General features: G+C 46.4%; 1 protein-coding gene across 2 annotated transcripts in view; it reads right to left on the bottom strand.

Annotated features, from left to right (window-relative positions):
• KDM6A (lysine demethylase 6A) overlaps window positions 1-21,839 on the bottom strand; it is a 1,083,812-nt gene that overhangs the window by 572,109 nt on the left and 489,864 nt on the right. The window contains exons 12-14 of one of the 2 annotated variants that reach the window (XM_078658310.1): window positions 19,166-19,385; window positions 18,538-18,672; window positions 17,968-18,123 (exon numbers count right to left, since the gene is read on the bottom strand). In XM_078658310.1, the coding sequence (XP_078514436.1) occupies window positions 17,968-18,123; window positions 18,538-18,672; window positions 19,166-19,385 (511 nt within the window). The remainder of the gene's footprint in view (window positions 1-17,967; window positions 18,124-18,537; window positions 18,673-19,165; window positions 19,386-21,839) is intronic. The other variant, XM_078658311.1, reaches the window with a different exon arrangement.

The raw sequence follows: 21,839 nt of genomic DNA, 5'->3' as shown, positions 1-21,839 counted from the left end.
TTGTGAATGTACCTTTGGGATGAATCTAGGATTTGTTCGAAGAGTTATGTAGTCCTGAGTAAAATGTAAAAAGGGTTCCGTGATGGTGAAAGCTTGGATTTCACTAACCCTTCTAGCGGAAGTCAGAGCCATTAAAAGGGCAACCTTCCAAATGAGGAATTTAAGATCAGCTTTGTGGATCAGTTCAAATGGACGTTGTTGAGCTCCCACTCAGGAGGGGGTGCCCGCACCGGAAGGAAGGTTCGAAAAAGTCCTTTCATTAATTGCTTGACCAGTGAGGACGAAAAGAGGGAAGGAAGTTTAGCGCATTTTCTGAATCTGGAAATAGCAGCAAGATGGACCTTAACCGATGAAAAGGTAAGCCCAAACTTGGCTAGAGAAAGCAAATAAGGGGGGATTTGTTCCGCAGGAGCTTGAATTGGGTGAATGTTATTGGTCTCGTACCAACAACAAAATTGCTTCCATTTTAGGCGATAAGTCTTGATTGTGCTCTGAGCACGGAATTTGGCCAACATTTTACGACAGTCTTGTGAAATATCGAGGTCCTTGAACTCTAAGAAATCAGGAGCCATGCGTGCAAGTGCAAGGACCGTGGGTCCAGATGAACTACTTGGCCTCTGTCCCTTAACAACATCGGTGGCGTCAGAAGGCAGCGAATGGGCTTGTCTTGAGACAATAGCAGAAGTTCCTGGAACCAATACTGTCTGACAACGGGGGGCAATCAGAATTAGACGGCAAACTTCTAGCTTCATCTTGCAGAGCACTTTTGGAATCAATGGTATTGGGGGAAAAGCGTATGCACACATCTCTGACCATCGCATGGACAGGGCATTCACCCTTGAGCCCTGTTGAGGGACCCTGCTGGCATAGTATTGGCATTTCTTGTTCTCTCTCGTTGCGAATAGATCCAGTGCTGGTTTGCCCCAAACCTGGAATAGTCTGTCTGCTCCTGCTCCAGCTCCCACTCGTGACAATCTGATTAACACCTGCTCAGCATATCCGCCAGAGTATTGTGGAGACCCCCGACATGTTCGGCTCTCAGGGTTATCTTGTGGAACGTGACCCACTCCCACAACTCCTGAGCCTCGTGCGATAAAGTAGCTGATTTTGTTCCTCCTTGCTTGTTGATGTAATACATGCTCATCGTATTGTTGGTACAGACCAACACTGAGGAACCCGCAATCCTTGGGAGAAACGCTTGCAGAGCTAGAAAGATGACACAGAGCTCCAGTTAGTTGATATATGTTGTTTGTGAACTTGAGACCATTTGCCTTGAATCTGCAAATCTTGCAGATGACCTCCCCATCCCTCCATGGAGGTATCAGTCGTTAAGACAAAGTCTGGAATGGTTTGCAGGAATGAGAGACCTTGATCTAGGTTCGCTGTTTGTGCCCACTAATGCAGAGAATCGAACATGCGCGGCGTGATCTTGATTGAATCGGCAAACGACTCCAAGGCTTGTTGCCATTGAAGGTGTAGCTCCTCCTGAAGAGGCCTCATTTTGAGCCGTGTCAAGGGTATGAGATTTATTGCAGAAGAGCACATCCCTAGGAGTAAAGCAAACATCCAGACAGAAACTGACCTTTTTGAAATTAGAGTGGCTAATTTTTGGAGACTTATTTGGCGTTTGTGTGACAAGAATGCTTTGCACTGGACCGTGTCTAGCATTGCCCTGAGAAAAGGAATTACTTGAAGTGGAAGCAACTGCGATTTGCTCTGGTTAAGAATCAGCCTCAGAGAAGCGAAGAGATGGAGACATGTTGTAGCAACGTTGGCTTCGTGTTCTGAAGGACCTTAGAGCAGCCAAACGTCGAGATAAGGGAACACTTGGATTCATCGAGATCTCAATGCTGCTGCCACTGGTGTCAAGCACTTCGTGAAAATTTTTGGTGCCGATTTCAGGCCAAACGGGAGCACTTTGAACTGATAGTGGGCACCAGCCACTGTGAATCAAAGATACTTGCGATAGGGATGTGGATAGGGATGTGTAAATACGGGGTGGATAGGGATGTGTAAATACACGTCTTCCATATGCAGAGAAGTCATAAAGTCTTCTTCGTTGAAGCAGCTTAAAATCTCTTAAAACATGACCATTCGGAAACTTAGCTTTTTGAGGAATTTGTTGAGCTTGCGGAGTTCTAGAATCAGTCACCATTCCCCGGACTTCTTTCTGATCAGGAAGAAACGAGAATAGAAACATGTTCTTCTTTGAGATGATGGAACTTTCGCTATCGCTTTTATGAGGAGCATCGTTAAGGCTTCTTTGAATAGTAAGTGAAGACGAGGGGGAGGGGGACCCCTGGGAGGAGTAGAAGGAGGCTGTTTGATAAATTCCAGAGTGTGGCCATTGGTGACTAGGTCCAGAACCCATCGGTCTGAAGTAATTTCCTGCCACCTGTGCGCATATGCTGAAATCTTCATGCCCACGGGTATGCAGGGTAATATGGATCTCCCTGTAGAGATCACGGTTTTCTGTTAGTTAGGGTCTTGATTTTGTAATCGCTTTCGACCACCCTGACGGGAGAAACTAGCCGTTGAGCATTGGCGGTATGGCGACTGATTGTAGGCTGTCTATATAGAGATTCATAGTGCCTTATTTGTTGGTTCTGGTATCCTCCTTTTTAAGTAAAACCATGCCCTCGTCAATTTCGTATACTGTGTAACTCCGATTACGACACTGGATGTTCTTACTATTTTCTTATTTCTATCCTAAGGTATAATTTCTTGTGTACTGCTGGTTCCAAACATACTGTCATTGCCAACTGGTTCTGGTCTGTTGCATTTTATCTATTGATGATGTGACTGTTGCCACTGGCCCTAACCATAATAGTTTGTATAATGTAACTGACGCCGATTGTTTCACAATATAAAATTAAATAAAAATGATTTTTTTTTACAACCACGTCCTCTTGCGCCTCTGAAAGATCCGCGCCTGTATTGACGGCCGTCCAAAGATCTAGCAGTATCCATGTCTGTTTTGATAGCTAGGAGGGCCTCATCAATGTGCTTGCCAAACTAAGAGTCCCCGTCATAGGCCATGTCCAGAATCTTTGTTTGTACCTCAGTTCTTCAAGTGGTGGCTTTAAGCCATCCCTGGCGTCTAAGCACTGCAGCCCCAGCGAGTTGACGAAAATTGGTGTTAATGTCCAGTGCACAATCTATAGTTTCTGATGCAGCACGTTCTCCTTCTAGTAGAATGTTCCTGGCTTCCTGTCTATGGTCTTCAGGAATGAGGTCAATGAGACCCGCTATATCTGACCACATTTGACATTCATAACGGCCGATTATTGCTAGTGAGTTAGCAGCTCTAATAGAGGTTGCTGCATGGTGTATTTTTATTTTTTTGCCTATGAGGTCCAGACGACGTCCTTCCTTGTCAGGCGGTGTGGTGATTGTCGTTGCACGATTTTTAGATCGCTGCTGGGCGTCTTGCGAAATGACCGAATCTCAGTTGTGGGCTGTTTGCAGGAGCACAGTATTTTTTCTCTAAGCGAGGAAGCACCGCCGGAATGGATGCGGCAGTCTTCATGCTCTTAACCCCTTCCTGCCAGATATAGTCTATGATGGGTACAGCTCGCGTGATTTTTCTGGACTCCTCCTTGAAATCATGCAAAAACAATCTGTCTGTTCGACAGTAACATGCAGTTGGAATCTAGCGGCCGCACGCTGCATTAAATTATGAAAGCCCCCGATGTCCTCAGGAGGAGAATCAAAAGGTAGTGGAAGAGGTGGAGAAGGCATGGGAAGGAAAATGCTACTTACTAGTATGCATCTGTTCTTGGCATGTAGAGCCGCAGAGTTACACACTATGCATAGATGGCCACCTAGTGTTGGGCCCGGATTTTTGCAGTTTGTTTTGTTGTAGAAAAGTCTTTGGAAGTCACGGGATAGGTGACTCCTCCTTTGGATGATACTGCGCATGGGCATCGGCTCCATCCCCAGATTATTTTTCGCCATTAGGGAAGTGATGGCGCTGTACAAGAGGTAGTGATGTCCATGTGATTTGTATCTAATTAAGATAATACTGGAACAGGTAAAGGTAGCCAGGGAGGCGGGTGGGCGTGTGTAACTCTGCAGCTCTACATGCCAAGAACAGATGCATACTGGTAAGTAGCATTTTCCGTTTGAGGCATATGAGCTGCAGATTACACACTATGCATAGATTTTATAGCAGTACCCACACCTAGCGGCGACCACCAGTATCTGTTGCAGTTGTTTGAAACAGTGTTTTAGTACAGCCTGGCACACAGTGGCTTGTTGTTTAGTTTGCACATCTACACAGCAATGCTTTGTGAATGTGTGCGGTGTAAGCCATGTAGCTGCTTCGCATATATCATCTAGGGGAATGTTCCCTAAGAATGCCATTGAAGCCCCTATTTTCCTTGTAGAATGGGCTTTTGGAGGAATTGTTAATGTACGTTTGGCTTTGTGGTAACATATTTGAATGCATTTAACAATCCACCTAGCGATCCCGGATTTTGATAAGGGGTTGCATTTATGTGGCAGTGAAAAAGACACAAAAAGTTGTTTTGTTTTACGAAAAGTTTGTGTCCTTTCGATATAGTACAGTAATGCTCTTTTGACATCTAAGGTGTGTAGAGCTCTTTCTGCGACTGTTTGAGGCTGCGAGAAAAACACAGGCAGCTCAACTGATTGATTTAGATGGAATGGTGAAATGACTTTAGGAAGGAATTTAGGATTAGTACGAAGAACCACTTTGTTATGATGCATTTGCAGAAAGGGTTCTTGAATGGTAAATGCTTGTAGTTCACCAACCCCTCTGAGAGAAGTAATTGCTACTAGGAAAGCTACTTTCCAGGTTAGGAATTGCAATTCACATTTATGTAATGGTTCAAAGGGAGGTCCCATTAATCTTGTGAGAACAATGTTTAAGTTCCACACTGGTGCAGGTGGCGTTCTGGGAGGAATTATTCTTTTGAGTCCTTCCATGAAAGCTTTTATAGCTGGTACTCTAAAAAGAGATAGATATTGTCTATTTTGTAAGTATGCTGAAATGGCAGTGAGGTGTAGTCTGATAGATGTATAGGCTAAATTACACTTTTGAAGGTGTAATAGATATTCTACGATGTGTTGAATAGACACGTCTAAAGGATTTATTTGGTTGTTTTAGCAGTATATGACAAACCGTTTCCACTTAGCAGCATAACATGCTCTAGTAGTGGGACGTCTAGCTTCTTTGATAACGTTCATACATTCTGGAGGAAGGTTGAGGTAACCAAACTCTATGACCTCAGGAGCCCGATCGCTAGGTTGAGCTGAGCTGGGTCCAGGTGTCTGATCTCTCCATGGTTCTGTGTTAATAGGCGTGGAGATAGGTTTCGTTTTTGGTGTGGTACTACAGACATCTGCAACAACGTGGTGTACCACGGTTGTCTGGCCCAAGTTGGAGCGACTAGAATGAGCGTCAGGGAATGTTGTTGTAGTTTGCGTACCACTAACGGAAGTAGTCGGAGAGGAGGGAAAGCGTACGCAAATAGTTTTGACCAGTTCATCCATATCGCATTGCCTTTGGACAATGGGTGTGGGTATCTGGCGGCAACGTTTGGGCATTTTGCATTTCCGCGTGTGGCAAATAGTTCTATCTGAGGCTGTCCCCACATTTGAAAGAACGGATGAAGAACTTGCGGATGAAGTTCCCACTCGTGGATCTGCTGTGTTTGTTGACTTAGCAGATCTGCCATAGTGTTTTGTACTCCTTGGGCTAAGAGGAAGATCTTTAATGGTATAGCCCATCTCCATATCTGCTGTGCTAATTGAGAGAGCTGCAGAGTGTGTGTTCCCCCTTGGTTGTTTATGTAGTACATAGCGGTCATATTGTCTGTGCGGACTAAGACAGCTTTGCCTGACACTTGAATTTGAAATGCTTTTAGGGCTAGAAACACAGCTAGCAGCTCCAAGTGGTTGATGTGGAGTAACTTTTGTTGCAGTGTCCACCTGCCTTGCATAGTGTGATGCAGTAGGTGAGCTCCCCAGCCGGAGAGCGATGCATCCGATGTCATGACTATTTGAGGAACTTGCTCTAGAAACGGTCACCCTTTGGAAAGGTTTTTGGTGTTCCACAATTGCAGAGAACGATGAGTCCGACCGTCTACCAACAATAGGTCTGTTAGTTGACCTTGAGCCTGGTTCCATTGGCGTGCTAGGCACTCTTGAAGTGGATGCATTTGCAGTCTTGCGTGAGGTACTACAAACATGCAGGATGCCATCATTCCTATGAGCTGCATGAACAATCGAGCTGGTAGCGAGTGTTGTGGTTTGAATTTTGTTAGGAGAGTTTGTACACTTGTTATCCTGGCTGGAGAGGGATAAGCTAGTGTTACTTGGTTGTTTATTGTAGCACAGAGATACTGTTGTATGTGCGAGGGTTGCAGATGCGATTTGGTGTGATTTACTGTGAATCCCAAGTCGTGAAGCAGTTGAATAGTAGCGCGAGTGTGTTGTACACACTGGCTGTATGAGCTGGCTTTTATGAGCCAGTCGTCTAGATATGGGAAGACATGAATATGTTGTCTTAAGTGTGCTGCTACTACTGCTAGGCATTTTGTAAACACCCTTGGCGCGGTTGTGACTCCGAATGGGAGCACTTTGAACTGGTAGTGCTGCCCGTCTAGCACAAATCTGAGATATTTTCTGTGCGCTGTGTGGATGGGAATATGGAAGTAGGCGTCCTTGAGATCTAGAGTGACAAGGAAGCCGTTTAGTACCAAAAGTGGAAGAACTTGGAGGGTGACCATATAAAAATGATCCGACTGTATGTAAATGTTAAGAGGTCTGAGGTCTAGGATGGGTCTTAGAGATCCGTCCTTCTTTGGTATTAGGAAATATAGGGAGTATACTCCTTTGTTTTTCTGATGCTCTGGAACTATTTCTATAGTATTTTTCTGCAGGAAGGAAATTACCTCCTGTCTGGGCAGTGTTAAATGTTCTTGTGACATTGGACGCTGCTTGGGTGGTATGTTGGGGGGGGGGGGGGGGGGGTAGATGTTACTTCTAGACAGTAACCTGATTGATTTGGAGCACCCATCTGTCTGATGTGATGTCTTCCCAGGCTGGCAGGTATTGTTGAAGTCTTCCCCCGACAAGAGTGGAAGGGGAAGGATGTCATTGGGCTAGGGTAGAGGCAGAGCGGGAGTTATGTTTACCTCTGCCTTTGTTATTGTTACCCAGGGCTCGACAAATCTGAAAAATTGTACTAGTCCTGCAGGTCTAGTAACTTGGAAAATCCCCTCGACCCAACTGAAACCTACTTGACCTCTGTCTCTGAAACGGAGCAAAAGTGACAAGTTTACAAGATTTAAAGGCCTCTTTATTGCTCGGTCCCTTTGTGAGCAATAAAAATGCCTTTAAATCTTGTTATCTTGTCACTTTTGCTCCATTTTCAAAGACAGAGGACAAAAGTTAGTTTATCTTCCTACTCGCCATGAAGGGCGAGTAGGACCTAAAAATAGCTCGTCCTCATCCATTCTCCCTCGCAAATGCGAGCGGGCGAGTGGATTTGTCAAGCCCTGTTACCCCTGTAACCACCCCTTTGGTAGCCCTTGCTGTAAGTGGCCTGTGTAGGGGCTTTGTATGGGGAAGAAGGTGTGTCTGAAGAGTATCCCCTGGTGGCACCTCGATAGGATGAGCGTCGAAATGAACGTCTGGGAGCCTGCGACTGCAGGGCTCCCATAGATTTGGCGGTATCTGTATTTTTTTTCATTTTTTCAAGTGATACATCTACGTTAGGTCCAAATAGGTGTTGCTCATCAAAGGGTTGATTAAGAATGGCACTTTGTACTTCAAGTTTGAACCCTGATATGCTGAGCCAGGCATGTCTACGTAATAAAACGCTGGTGTTAACTGCCCTAGAGGCAGTATCTGCTGCATCAAGTGCACAACGAATAGAGGTGTTTGTAATATTTTTCCCCTCTTGGATAAGCTCATTTGCTCTATCCTTGTACTCATCAGGGAGGGGCTTCATTAATGATTGTAATTCGTCCTAATGTGCCCTGTTATATCTGCCTAATAATGCCTGTGTATTGGCAATACGCCACATGTTTGCTGCTTGAGACGCCGTTCTTTTCCCTGATGCGTCAAGTAGCTTAGACTCTTTAGCTGGTGGTGGAGCTTCACCTGATGTTTGGGAGTTTGCTCTCTTGCGTGCATTGGAAACCAAGTGAGTCTAGTGGTACTGGGCCTTTAATATATGCTGGGTCTGAGGGGGCAGCTTTATATGTTTTCTCTATATGAGGGTTAATGACCTGAGTTCTGACTGGGTCCTTGAAGACTTCAGGAGCATGCTTAACCACTCCTTTAAGCATTGGTAAAATGGATGAGGACCTTTGTGCATTATCAAAGGTATCCATTAGGAAGTCTTCATCTCCAGGGTCTGTATGCATGTCTACCCCCATGATATTGCGCAGCTGTGTGAATCAATTGATTGAAACCCATAGTGTCTTCTGGTGGGGAAATCCTTGATGGATATAGGTCATCCTGAGGGACATGTGGGACATCTGGGGTGATATATTCATCCCACGGGTCAGGTGATCCTGTAGGAGTAGCTGGATCAGGTATGTTACCTCCCCATAACGTCAGAGCTATCATCCCTGTTGTCATCGTCTGGTATGATAGAGGATGCTGGGGAATGTTGTGGTATGGGAGGATGTGGTGATGGTACAGGTAAAAGAGAAGGGGAAGGCAGTCTTAAGGGAGAGGTAGCCATGTCCTTCTTTGAATGCGGAGCTGGTGTGTCCAGGGGTCGCTTTTTTTAAGCCAAAATTAGCTGTCCAGTGATTGGATCTTTAGCTAGAGTCTTCTGAGCAGGGTCTGGATAAAGTAAGTCCTCGCGAGGAGGCCGATCTTTTGGTGCGGAGGACGGTTTCGGCACTAAAGCGGTTTTTTTTTTATTTTTTGGCAATGTCTTTAACCGGAGAAGCAGGAGTCTTTTTTGGCTCCGAAGCTTTTTTCGGTTCCGAGGATTTTTTCGGCTCCGGTATATTTTTGGGATCCGATGGTTTTTTCGGTTCCGGTGGTTTTTTCGAATCCGAAGCGGGTTTGCTTGGTTCCGACCTGGGTTTCGGTGCCGAAGGAGTAGTGGTATGTTTCGGCGCCGATGGTTTGGATGTCGGAGTAGCCGGTGAAGTTGTCTTTTTCGGTGCTGGTAAATGTGCGCCGGCACCGTGCGAAGGCCGACTCGAGCAAGAGTCGCCTGAAGGCTTAATTAGCTTCTTAGCCCGGCCCGAAGGTGGGGCAGTAGAAGCGGCGGGTCGGTGTGCACCCGAGGGCGTGACCGGGGCCTTCTTTGAGGTGTCAAAGAAGGGTCGGGGTCGACGGTCTTACTTACGACCTGCTGTGCTGGAGTGATGTCTTTGACTTCGGAGTCTTCTGCCTCGAATTGCTGTCGACGTCGTGTTGTTCTGGAACGGAGACGCCTTCTCCAAAGATGTTGTCCGGAATCGAAGCTTAAGATCGAGCCATTGTTCTCCTCGCTCTTCGGTCCCAGATAGTCTTTTGGAGCAGAAAGAGGCACAAGCGGAACAGTCTTTGGCCTCGTGCTCCAGAGGCAAATGTTACACACTTCATGAAGGTCAGTGTGGGGAAACTTGGACCCACATTGAGGACACTTCTTAAATGGCTTCCTTTCCATGAGCTGGCGTCGAGGCCTAGTTAGGCCCGAAGACCGTTGAAGACGACCGGAATCGAAGTCTTCGGTGTGGAGAGTAGCATCGACTAGAAAAGCGTTCGAAACTTAATTTCTGTAAGTTGGTGAGGATTGCGCGCCGAAGGAAATTGGTTCCAACACGGAGCGCTGGAAACACATCCGAGCCCGGTGGCGGAAAAAAACAATCTGGGGATGGAGCCGATGCCCATGCACAGTATCATCCAAAGGAGGAGTCACCTATCCCGTGACTTCCAAATACTTTTCTACAACAAAACAAACTGCAAACCTCTGGGTCCAACACTAGGTGGCCATCTATGCATAGTGTGTAATCCGCAGCTCATATGCCTCGAACTTATATATTCGTCCCAGGAATCTGTAATGGGAATGGTTCAAGTAACTCTCCCTCCTCAACCTTATCTACAGAGGAGATAGTATCATGCTGCGCTTGATCAGAAGGACCTGAAGGATGAGCTGGTGAAAAAGGAGTCTCAGGCTCAGGTAATGGATCAGGAACCACGGCTGGTGGGGGTGGGTTTTCTGAGACAGCCTTCTGAGGGGGAAACCTTTGACAGTAATCCACCAGCATATCCTGAAGATCCTGTATGATCGTTGGAGGAAGGGGACTCATTTCCCTATGGCGTGACTCCCTTCGATGGAATTGTTATCTATGAAGCGGAACCATGAGCTGTTCCTGATAATATTGCTCCTGGTAATAGTCATTGTCCTCTTGACACTTGATGTTACGCTCAGAAGGATGGTGAGCTAAGCCAAATCGAATAGTTTTCTTACCTGTCGGTGTAGTTTTGCAGCTTGAAGATCTTTCTGGATTCACTATGCTGTGCATTATTCCGCGGTCTTGTGGTTGGGTCCGGATTCGTAGTCTTTTCTTTGTTTTTTTTTTTTTTTTTCTCTTTGCCCAGGTGGGCGTCGGCGTCACACCCCCTTTGGGTGTATTTCCGGTGACGTCGGCATGCTTCCTGCGGAAGCTCCCACTCTTGGGCGCCATCTTCGGGTTCTTTTTTTCCGTGTTTCTTTCGTTTCCGAAGTAATGGCAATGTTCTTCTTAGTTTGTATTTACCGCTTTGTATTTTCAAAGTCTATTCTTTAGTTAACCACCTCTTCTCTCTCCAGCCTCATCTTTCTGGCGGAGGTGGGTGGGTTCGCTAGTGAATCCAGAAAGATCTTCAAGCTGCAAAACTACACCGACAGGTAAGAAAACTATTCGTTTTGCAGCGTGAATCTTTCTGGATTCACTATGCTGTGCATAGATTTTGTAGCGGTTTCTCATCTCTGTGGCGGCTGGGTGGAAGATGAGCGTTGGGTGTTGAATATGTGCTGTAGCACCTTCTGTCCCACTTGAGCTTCCTTGTTCATTTGTATGTCCACACAGTAGTGCTTCGTGAACGTGTGCACCGAAGCCCATGTTGCCGCCAGGCATATGTCCTCTATGGGTGTGTTAGCCAGGAAGGCTATTGTAGCGCCCTTCTTCCTGGTGGAGTGGGCACGTGTCCCCTCAGCCAGTTCCTGTCCTGCCCGTTTGTGGCAGAGTTGGATTGTTTGTGCGATCCATCGTGCAATGGTCCTTTTGGTTACTGCTTTGCCCATGAAGCTGTTTGCGAAGGACACAAAAAACTGTTTCGTTTTCCTGTGCCCCTTTGTCCTTTCAATGTAGTGCATGACTGCCCTTCTGGCGTCCAGGGTGTGCAGAGCTCTCTCTGCGCTGGTTGTGGGTTTTTGGAAAAAACTCGGTATCTGTATAGACTGGTTCATGTGAAAATTGGATACCACCTTCGGCATGAAGTGTGGGTCAGTCCTCATCACAACTCTATCGTTGTGTATTTGTATGTATGGTTCTTGTAGCGTCAGCGCTTGAAGCTCGCTTACTCTGCGTAAGGACGTTATCGCAACCAGGAAGGCTGTTTTCATAGTTAGCATCTTTAGGGAGGCCTTGTGAAGTGGTTCAAAGGGCTCTTTCATGAGTTCCGTTAGGACTGTGTTCAAGTTCCATGCAGGTGGCGGCACCCGCTTGGGTGGTGCGATCCTTTTCGCTCCTTCTAGGAATCTCTTCACCACCTGTGATGTGAAGAAGCTCCTGCACGTTTCTCCCCTTGTGTAGGCTACTATCGCTGCCAAGTGAACTCTTAACGAGGATGAGCTAAGGTTCTTCTCCAGTAAGTGCGTCAGGTACCTTAGCACTGTGGAGTCCCTCTTCATCTTATTGTGGAGTCTTTCCTGTCTGCACCATATTGTGAATCTTTTCCATTTCGCAACGTAGCACTTTCGAGTGCTGGGCCTTCGTGCCTCCCGAAGTACCCTCAGGGTGCTTTCTGGTAGTCTCAAATGTGCGAACTCTATGTCCTCAGGAGCCACGCTACTAGGCTCATGCTCTCTGGCTCTGGATGCAGTACCTCTCCGTTCTGCATGGACAGTAGATCTTTCCTCCTGCTGAATCTGTGGGGTGCACACTGTGTCATCTCCATGATCTGCGAGTACCAGGTCTGCCTCGCCCACTGCGGTGCGACCAGTATCAGTGTCATGTTGCTCGCTCTGCACTTGCTCAGTACTCTGTGCATCAGTGGTATCGGGGGAAAGGCGTAGGCAAATGTCCTTGACCAATCTATCCATAGGGCATTCCCCAGTGTCCCCTCCTCGGGCTGCCTGGATGCGAAGTTTTGGCATTTTGCATTCTGGCGTGTGGCAAACAGGTCCACCGATGGTGTCCCCCACCTGTCGAACAGGTATCTTGTCTCCTGAGCATTGAGCTCCCACTCGTGGGATGCCGATGTCTGCCTGCTGAGCCAATCGGCTTGTATGTTGTCCTTCCCTGGTAGGTGTATGGCTAGCAGGTCTATCTTGAGAGGGATGGCCCATCTCCATATCTCCTGCGCCAGCGTTGAAAGCGGTGCGGACTGTGTGCCCCCCTGCTTGTTGATGTAGAACATCGCAGTGGTGTTGTCTGTTTGTATCAATACCCTGTGCTTGTACAGTCTTGTTTGAAAGGCCTTCAGTGCAAGGAAGATTGTCTTCAATTCTAAGTAATTGATGTGCTTTGTGGCATCCGTCGGTGTCCACAGTCCCCTCACCTTGAGCTCCTCCATGTGAGCGCCCCATCCCTTCAGGGATGCGTCTGTGGTGATGGTCACTGTTGGCGTTGGGGGCGTTAGAGGCTTTCCCCTTGCTATGTTCTCCATGGTCCACCATGTCATCTCCTTCTGCACTGCGTGCGTTACAACCACTAGATCCTCCCAACTGCCTGTAGCTTGTGACCATTGCTCCTGTAGCCATTCTTGAATGGGTCTCATGTGGAGTCGTACATTCGGTACCAGGTGGATGCATGATGCCATCATCCCCATGATCTTGCTCGCCGTCCTCACTGTCCGAGCTTGTCCCTTCCGGTAGAGGCGAGTTTCCTTCACCAGCGCCCTCGCCCTCTTCTCGCTGGGGAACACCTTGCCCTGTAAGGTGTTGATCTGTGCTCCCAGGAAGATCTTCACTTGTTCCGGCTCCATTGATGATTTCTTCCAATGGATGGAGAACCCCAGGTTTATGAGCGTGCTGGTCACTGTATGTGCGTGCAGCTTGCATTTCTGGTATGAGTTTGCTTTCACCAGCCAGTCGTCCAGGTAAGGGTATACATGTATTCCCTGCCTTCTTAGGTGCGCTGCGACTGCTGCGAGGCACTTTGTGAAAACTCTTGGTGCCGATTTTAGACCGAAGGCCAGTGTCGTGAACTGGTAGTGGCTTTCTCCGACGGTGAACCTGAGCATGTGCTTGTGCTTCCTGTTCATTGGGATGTGCAGGTATGCGTCTTTGAGGTCTATAGTGACCATGAAGTCCCCGGTCTGCAACTGTGGGAGCACCTCTTGCAGGGAGGTCATTTTGAATTTTTGCGTTCTTATGAATTTGTTCACGAACCGTAAATCGAGAATGGGCCTCATTGTCTCGTCTACTTTTGGTACCAGGAAGTATGTTGAGTATACTCCTGTGTTTCTTTCCTTGAAGGGTACCCTTTCTATGGCCTGCTTCTGCAGGAGTTCTTTTGCTTCTTCCTGAAGGCACTGCAGCTGCTTGCTTGCTAGCGGCTTTCTTCTTGGTTTTCTGTTTGTTGGCCTCGCCTCCAACTCTATGCAGTATCCGAATTGGATAATGTTGAGGATCCATTTGTCTGATGTGATTCCTCTCCACTCCTGGAGGTGGAATCTTAATCTTCCTCCCACTGGTGTCCTGTGGTCGTAGGTGTCTAGTTTGTCTTGACCCATCTGTACGTGCTGCCCCCTGGGATCTTTTTTGTGGGTGGGCACACGGATTTTTTTGAAGTCACTTGGAGGTGGGCTGCTGGCCCCCTCTTCTATTTTGTCCCCGTCCATTTCTCCCTCGAAAGGACTGGCCTCTTTGTTGGTACTGCCAGGGCTGTTTCTGATGGCCCTGCTGACCCTGCGAGTCTGCCTGGTGCGTTTGCTGGAAAGCCTGGTGTGATGTACCTGGCTGGTTTCCGCCTCTTCCGCCGGGCCTCCGTGACGGGGTGCCCCTCTTGTTCCCTCTGAACTGCAATGCTCCCATGGATCTTGCTGTTTCGTTATCCTTCTTAAGTTGGCTGAGTTGCTCATCAACTGTTTGTCCGAAAAGCGTACTGCCGTTGAATGGTGTGTTCAGGATGCTGTGTTGCACCTCCGGTTTGAAACCGGATATCCTGAGCCAGGCGTGTCTCCTTTCCGTGACGCCCATCATCATGAGCCTGCTGGCGGTGTCTGCCCCATCCAGGGCCGTCTTAAGGCAAGAATTTGCAGCATTCTTCCCCTCTTCAATTAGCTTTTCGGCTTTCTGCTTGGCATCCTGGGGCAAGTCCTTCACCAACTGCCCCAGTCCCTCCATGATTTGGTACATGTGTCTGTTTACCAGGGCGTTGGAATTAGCCATGCGCCAGTGGGTCGCGGCATTCCGTTCGATCCTTCTGCCCACCAGATCCATCCTTTTGCTCTCTTTATCCGGTGGCGGGCCCGAGGTAGTGGGTACGTTAGCCCTCCTCCTTGCTGTGGCCGTGATAATGGAGTCTGCGGAGACCGTGCCCTGAATGTAGGCCGGGTCCTTTGCGGCATGCTTGTACTTCTTCTCAGTTCTGGGAGTTACTGCCTTGCATGTTGCGGGCTCCCTGAAAGCTTCCTTCCCCTGAGCCAAGACGCTCTCGAGCATCGGGAGGAACTGGCTCCTCGTTTGTGTTGGGAGCAATGTTTCCAGAAGGAAGTCTGCTTTCTGCTTCTCTTCGTCGAGCTTGAGCTTGAAAGCTGCTGCGGCAGATTGTATCACCGCGTTGTAGGCCCCGATGTCGTCCGGCGGCGAGGGCCTCGAGGGGTAGGTGTCGACCACCTCCTCCGGGCTGTCGGTGTCGACATCGATGTAATCTACCTCCTGAAGGTCATAGGGCGCCGACTCTGTGTCTGTCCTGCCCTCATCTTCCTCCCCATAGCTGTAGCTCTCGTGGGGATTCTCGTACTCCTCCTGGTCGTCGAACACCTCGACGTCCTGGTCTTGCTCGGTGACTTCGGCGACCTCTTCTTCTTCCTCCTCGACCGCCTCCAGCACTGGTGGCTTGGTCTTGTGAGGGATCGTGAAGGCCTTCATCCTTGCGTCGAAATCTTTTTTCCGCTGCATGAAGTTCTCCATTTCTGCCTCGAGGCGCCTTCTTTTCTTTTCCATCTCGGCCGCGTGTTCCGCGTCGGATGGTTCCGCCGCTCTCTTCGACGGATGGCTCGTCGCCGTGCCTCTCGGAGTCGAAGTTTTCGACGTCGAACCGGATATCGGGTCTCTGGTCGTCGTCGACAGTTTCGGGTCTTTCTCCCTCGTCGATCGATCCTTTTCGGGGACGATTTTCGACGTCTTCTGCTGATCAGCAGCTCTCGGCGCCGGGGACTCCTTCTCTGAGGATCCGCTGGGCCTGGGAGTAGTCGCGGACGCCGCCTTTTTTGGCGTCGGCGCTTTCGGGGTCTTGCCCTCGATTTTTCGAGACTCAGAGTCTCTCGGGTTCTTGGGGGCCGAAGAGTCTCCTACCTTGTCAGAAGTCTTCGTGTAATCGGTCTCTACGACCGTGTAGCTGTCGTCTTCGGCGGCAGCGTTGTCTTCTTCCTCGGAGGACATCCCCAGCTCGTAGAGCGACGGGGTCGGGGCCTTCCCCTGCAGGGCGGCGTGTGCTACCCTCTGCCTCTCTCTCACACGAAGGGTCTTCGGGGTGAAGGCGGAACAGGCGTTGCAGTCTCCGCTTTCGTGGTCCACCGGTAGGCAAAGGTTGCATACCGGGTGCTGGTCCTTCTGCGCGTACTTGTGGTGGCAGTTACGGCAGAACTTGAACGGCGTGTTGTCCATCCTCGAGCGTCCAGGGCCTCTCTGGTCGCGTGTTCGTCGACGGTCGTCGAAGATCTGGATGGAAAACGCCTTATCTTTGCTTGTCTTTCGTCGGTGAAGTCCCCTGGAGTCTTCAGATGACTTCTCCTCGTCTTTTCTGTATTTTCTTTCTTCTTTCTCCAAAAATGTCTGGAGCCCAAACGGGAACGATCCAGACCCGACCGCGGAAAAAAAGAATCTGAAGATGGCGCCCAAGAGTGGGAGCTTCCGCAGGAAGCATGCCGACGTCACCGGAAATACACCCAAAGGGGGTGTGACGCCGACGCCCACCTGGGCAAAGAGAAAAAAAAAAAAAAAAACAAAGAAAAGACTACGAATCCGGACCCAACCACAAGACCGCGGAATAATGCACAGCATAGTGAATCCAGAAAGATTCACGCTGCAAAAGTTCCCTCATCATCTTCGTCCTCATAGTCATCTTCAACGTAGGTTTCTAAAATGTGCGAAGACAGAAGTGGCAAAATCTTACTATAATCCTGTTGTCTTTGGAAAGTCTTGAGTTTGGAAGATACAGACAACATTGGGGTTGATTGTGAAGGTATAGTGATCACCGTAGATAAGTTCGATTGAATTGGTACATCCGCCGTCGACGGGCTTTTCACCAAAGATGCCGCCGTCGACCCAACAGTTGTCGACAGGGTCATCGTCGACGGGGTAGACGTCGACGACGTAGTAGACTTCGTCGATGGTAATACCTTCGTTGACGGTAGAGGATTTGTCAACGGAGGCTTCGTCGATGATTTCCTTGTCTACTATTCCTCAAGAACGGGCTTTTTGGTCGTGATTAAGATCCTGGTAGACAGAATAGGAGAGGTAATGGCCATCGAGACAGTAGCCGTCGTAGATGGGGCAGAAGAAGTCACAGAAATCCTCGACGATGGAGTCAAAGTGACAGATTTGAGATGTCCTTTATTCACGGTTTTTGAAGATGTTATTTTAGACTCCTTGACTAATGTAGAGGATGGAGACAGCATTGACCCAGAGGAAAGCTAAGGTGACCTCTGTGAAGGGTCAGAAACCTCATGGGAAGATTTATGGTGTTTTCTTCCCTCACTTGAAGAGCTGTCATGAGACCTAGCTCTCTTGCTAGAAGTAGAGGCTCGGTCATCCTCCTCAGTTGAAAAAGATTTGAGCCATAAAGGCAGTCTTGCCTCTCTATTCCCTAAGGGTCTTGGTGGGGAAAGGACGGCATATCTTGCAATCTTTTGCCTCATGCTTCGGATAAAGGCAATAAATGTAGTCCTTATGTTGATCATCAACATGGACCCTCTTCTTATCACAGGTCCTGCAGGGTTTGAAAAGAGTGTTTCTGTCAGACATTCTAAAGAGTTGAAGAGAAGAAACTGAGTGGCACTCAGGAAGACTCCCTTCCACACGACGTGCGGTGAAAATCTGAGGAGAACTGCCTCTGCTGGGTGTGTTATAGAAGGTGCTGGTAGCGGATTGGTTGGAACTGACTTTTGGTTCTTTTGAATATAAGGATGTAGTAAGGCTATGAAGTTTTAGGCCTTAGGCTTTTTTCTTTTAGCCTACTACTATTATTTATTTATGGCACTACTTTTGTAATTTACCGTGGGACTCCCGCCTCAGCGACGGGCAATGATTCAGGCATGTGAATCTATGAAAGATACCCCAATACTGGATAACCATACGCCCACAGTTGAATAGAGTGTACCAAGAACAGGACAAGCACAAATTGCTCTCAAAACATGTTTAGCTAATTCAGACTTCAATCTAAGATGATAACCCCTGAATCAGTTAAAAAGGCACCTTAGTGCACATAGCACCATGAGATCATATCAATGGCAGAATATGTGCGACACAAACTTCAACATACATAACATAAGAAGCCCTTGCAAGTACCACGTTAAAACACACGGAGTTGACAATTCGTCAAGACACCCATCTACCTTAGCTGGACTAGATGTTCTTTTCCTTTTTGCTGGACTGGACAGGTCGTCTACTTGACTAGAAGGAACCATGTGTAGTGACAAGGATTGTTGTGAAACTGATGTTTGACTGAGACCCAATACAGGTTCAGTATTCGGATGATGAGGTTTACAAGCCTAAGAGCAGAAGAAAAAAATCAACACCTTTTACACTTTTTTCCATATACTAGAAACAATGAACTGCAACGTAAAAGCAAAAAAGGTAACAATGAAAAAAAATCTACAAGAACAATGAATCACAATCAAAATGTCAGTGAAGAAATATGAACCTTTACTTTATCATACACACAAATTTCAGTACAAAAAAGTAACATTTTGTTCCATCAGAAATTTCACAAGGTTCTCTCTACTGGTCCCAATAATAGCTTCATGTTCTGGGCAAAACCCTCGAAGAAACAAAGGCTTTTTAAGATAGACTTCATATTTCAAATTACTGAAATCCAGTCCTGCACTCCACAAAAAAGAAAGAAACTAAAGATTGAAAAGAATCCTTAAAGCTGGGCACCTGCAGAACATAACCCAACTTCTCACCTGCTGTGCTGAGTTCATGGCACCCTGCCTGGAGGTAAGCTCTGCGGGTATTGGTAGGCTCCATGCCTCCTCAATACTAGGAAGTAATTTAGTTTTATTCTGGAGACTACCTTGTAGGAGGTTACACAACTGAGCCTAGGAGAAATTATGTAAAAAGCAAATTTAACACGCCTACTTTAGTAAGAGAAAGTCCACTAAATCTTACTAAATTTTGTTGAAGATTATGTTTTACAGAGCAAAAGAATTCAATCTGGGAAAATTCAGAAAGGTACGAAAGAGAAAAGATGGTGACCAGAATATCAATCTTTTTGACAAATAAAAGAGTTGAGCTTTTTAATTCACAGGTTTAATTATTTCGCAATTTCTGAAATTGCAAACAATAGTACAATACGTCCTTTTTGGAATTTCTAATATATGCTATTGCAATATCAATTGAAATTAACTGAGTTTGTGTGACAAATGCATGTGTTAATTATGCATGTGTTAATTATGCATCAATGAACAACTAAAATGGAAACATTACAAGATGCTTGACATATGAAACATGATGAAACAAAGATTCATGAAATTACATATTCTTCCCTACTTCCCCATCTAATTAAATATATTAGAAAGCTTTGAAGTTTACCTGTAAATACTTTATCCGTGCTACAAGTGCAGAGGTATTACTACAATTTTTGCTTCTGGTTGCATTTAAGTAGCATTTAATAGCATCCTGAGGCTGGTTACAGGACTCGTACAGTGTGCCTAGATCCATCCAAGCTGCAGCATGACCATGATCTAACTGAACAGCACAAATGTAGGCCTGTAAAGCATCCATAGGCTGATTCTGCTGCTGATACAGCACACTGAAACAGAATCACAGCAAATTGTTCACCGATTTTACATTGAATAGTTTGAACTTACTACAAATTAGTCTGTTGCATTTGTAACAGCACTCTAATATCAACCACACACCTACTCAGGCCCAAAATGCAATTTCAGAAAAAGTTATTTACACTTGGTCTTTTTCCGATGAGCATTATTCTCAATCGATGCATGTATCAAAAGTGTACTTTTAGGATAGGTCTTTATAGACATGCACCACCTTTTGAGTCCATCCAAAGGAGGAAACTTCAAATGCTTAACTTTTACAATAGCTTTCCTGATTGCCATAACATATTTAAGAAGAGTTACTGTCTGCAAGCACTCAACACAGGAACATCACTTGCAAATACATAAAGGAAGAGCAGTGAAAAGAAAAAAAATCACAATTTCTCAGAAAAAGAAAATTAACACTTCTGTGTCAAACTATATAGCTGCCTTTTTTCCCAAAACACAAAATCACAAGCAGAATAAGCCCTCTGCATGATGAATGTCAGAGGAGCAGTCATATTACATGCAGAAACAAAAGAAATCAAGAAAGAAAATCAATTCATAATTTCCCTCCACCAGCAAACACAGGCTTTCCAGTCTCCAAGGGACTACCACAATGCAGAATCGTTCAGAGAATCCAAATAGGCTAAAGGGCAGCCAGAAAAGCACTGGGTTAAAAACCAAGGGTACACTGAAAAAGAAAAATTGGAGCAACACTAGTTTCCTTTACTAATGTCACCCTTACTGACACCTGTCGGGCAGTCATATGGCCTTCAATGTACAAGACATTACTGCATGGACAGCAAAGCAAACAAAGAAGCACAAAAGAAACAACAAGTACTAAAACAACTGTTCACAAACATATACTCATTTCAGTTCTGCCTCCCGTGGGTACAGAAAATCGCTATAAAACCCATACACAGCATGATAATGCAGAAAAGGTGTGTGCTGCAAAATGTAATGGTTACTTACCTGTCAGAGTAGTTTAGCAGCTTAAAGAATTTTCTGTATTACCACGCAATTCTCCCACTTTGAGAAACAAGGTAAATTGTAATGGAGGAACTAGGAAAATATATTTAAAAAAGCTCTTCATATCGTAATGTCACAAAAAGGCGGGGGGAGAAACTAAACATGAAGACCCAGAGTGCATTCGAGGGTATGCGTCCAACACCATGTAAGGAGAGTCATGGTTCCAAATGGTCGCCTTCAACACTCAAGGGGCTGGAGGTAGACCATAAAGTGACAATTCCATCCTCAACCACTAGATGAAAGAGTAATGCTCAGCATGTGAATCTAGGAAAGATCCATATTGCAAAGCCCTTAATGTTAGAGTACACCACTTAGCAGTACATTCCGACTTGACTTCAAAAACATAACCTTAATATAAGGCAATGTAGCCAGATACATAGCAGTTTAGGAGGGTTCTAAAAAAAAAAAAAACCTAACTTTCTCAAATGTCCCTATTCCATCATGCAATGTACTGCCAGCTTCTGAAGAGCTCCAGTTCTGTAGCTGGAACAGTAAAGAAAACATGGGCAAATTACTTACCTTCAGTAACGCCTTATCTGGTAAAGACATGATCTAGCTGCTCTTCTTGAGATTTTTCTTGAGCTGTACCACTGCACAACGATAGGTTTCATTGGTCGACACTGCGTGACGTCATCTCAGTCATTGCGACGTCTGCGTAGTCTATAAAGGCGCCACCTCAGCGTGCCGATGTCAGTACTTTTCACGACTTTCCATGCCAGAAGCACAGAGCCATGAAGCTGACAGTCAATGGTGTGTTGTGACATCAAGGTCCCTGAAGGGGTAAGCCTGAGGTCAGTCTTTGAGTGTGTGACATCATTTGCGGCCTGAGTGTGTACAACAAATGCTTAACACTACCCTCTGATAAAGCCTTATTGATCGAACACTACCAAAAATAGAGAGTAAGGGGCTATCAACTTTTACCTCTCCTCACATTTGGGGTTCCACTGGCCTCTGAATATACCATACCAAAATGAGGTATAGTTTGCACAGAGCCAGCTTCCTAAATTGGATGATCAGCAGTGGGATACACAACATTTTTGGGACTGACATAATAATTTTAATTTGACACATCTTTCCAAATTACTCAAAGTCCTCTTAGGGCCTTGGTTAAGTCCCTTTAGAATTTTAGAAAAATAAAATAAGTTTGTTTTTTTTACAATGCCTTTTAACATGATTCCAGCTGTTCGTGAAAATAACAACAATGGCATAGAGAACCAGGTTGAGGAGCTCGACCTCACCCTGATCTTCATTTAGAATTTAGTGAGTTATGGTTGTAAGAAAGTGGCTCTGTATACACTGGCCCAAAGTAAGGTACAGTGGACACAGAGTCCACAGTCTCCTTAGGTTTGGCAGAGGCTAAAGTTCGATATAACCTTACTCGCTAAAGTGGTAGCTTGGTCGAGCAGTAAGGCAGTATC

This window comes from Lissotriton helveticus, chromosome 8, assembly GCF_964261635.1.
Source record: "Lissotriton helveticus chromosome 8, aLisHel1.1, whole genome shotgun sequence".
Taxonomy (NCBI): domain Eukaryota; kingdom Metazoa; phylum Chordata; class Amphibia; order Caudata; family Salamandridae; genus Lissotriton; species Lissotriton helveticus.
Note: the sequence above shows the minus strand (reverse complement) of the source record. Positions and strands in the feature narration are given on the sequence as shown.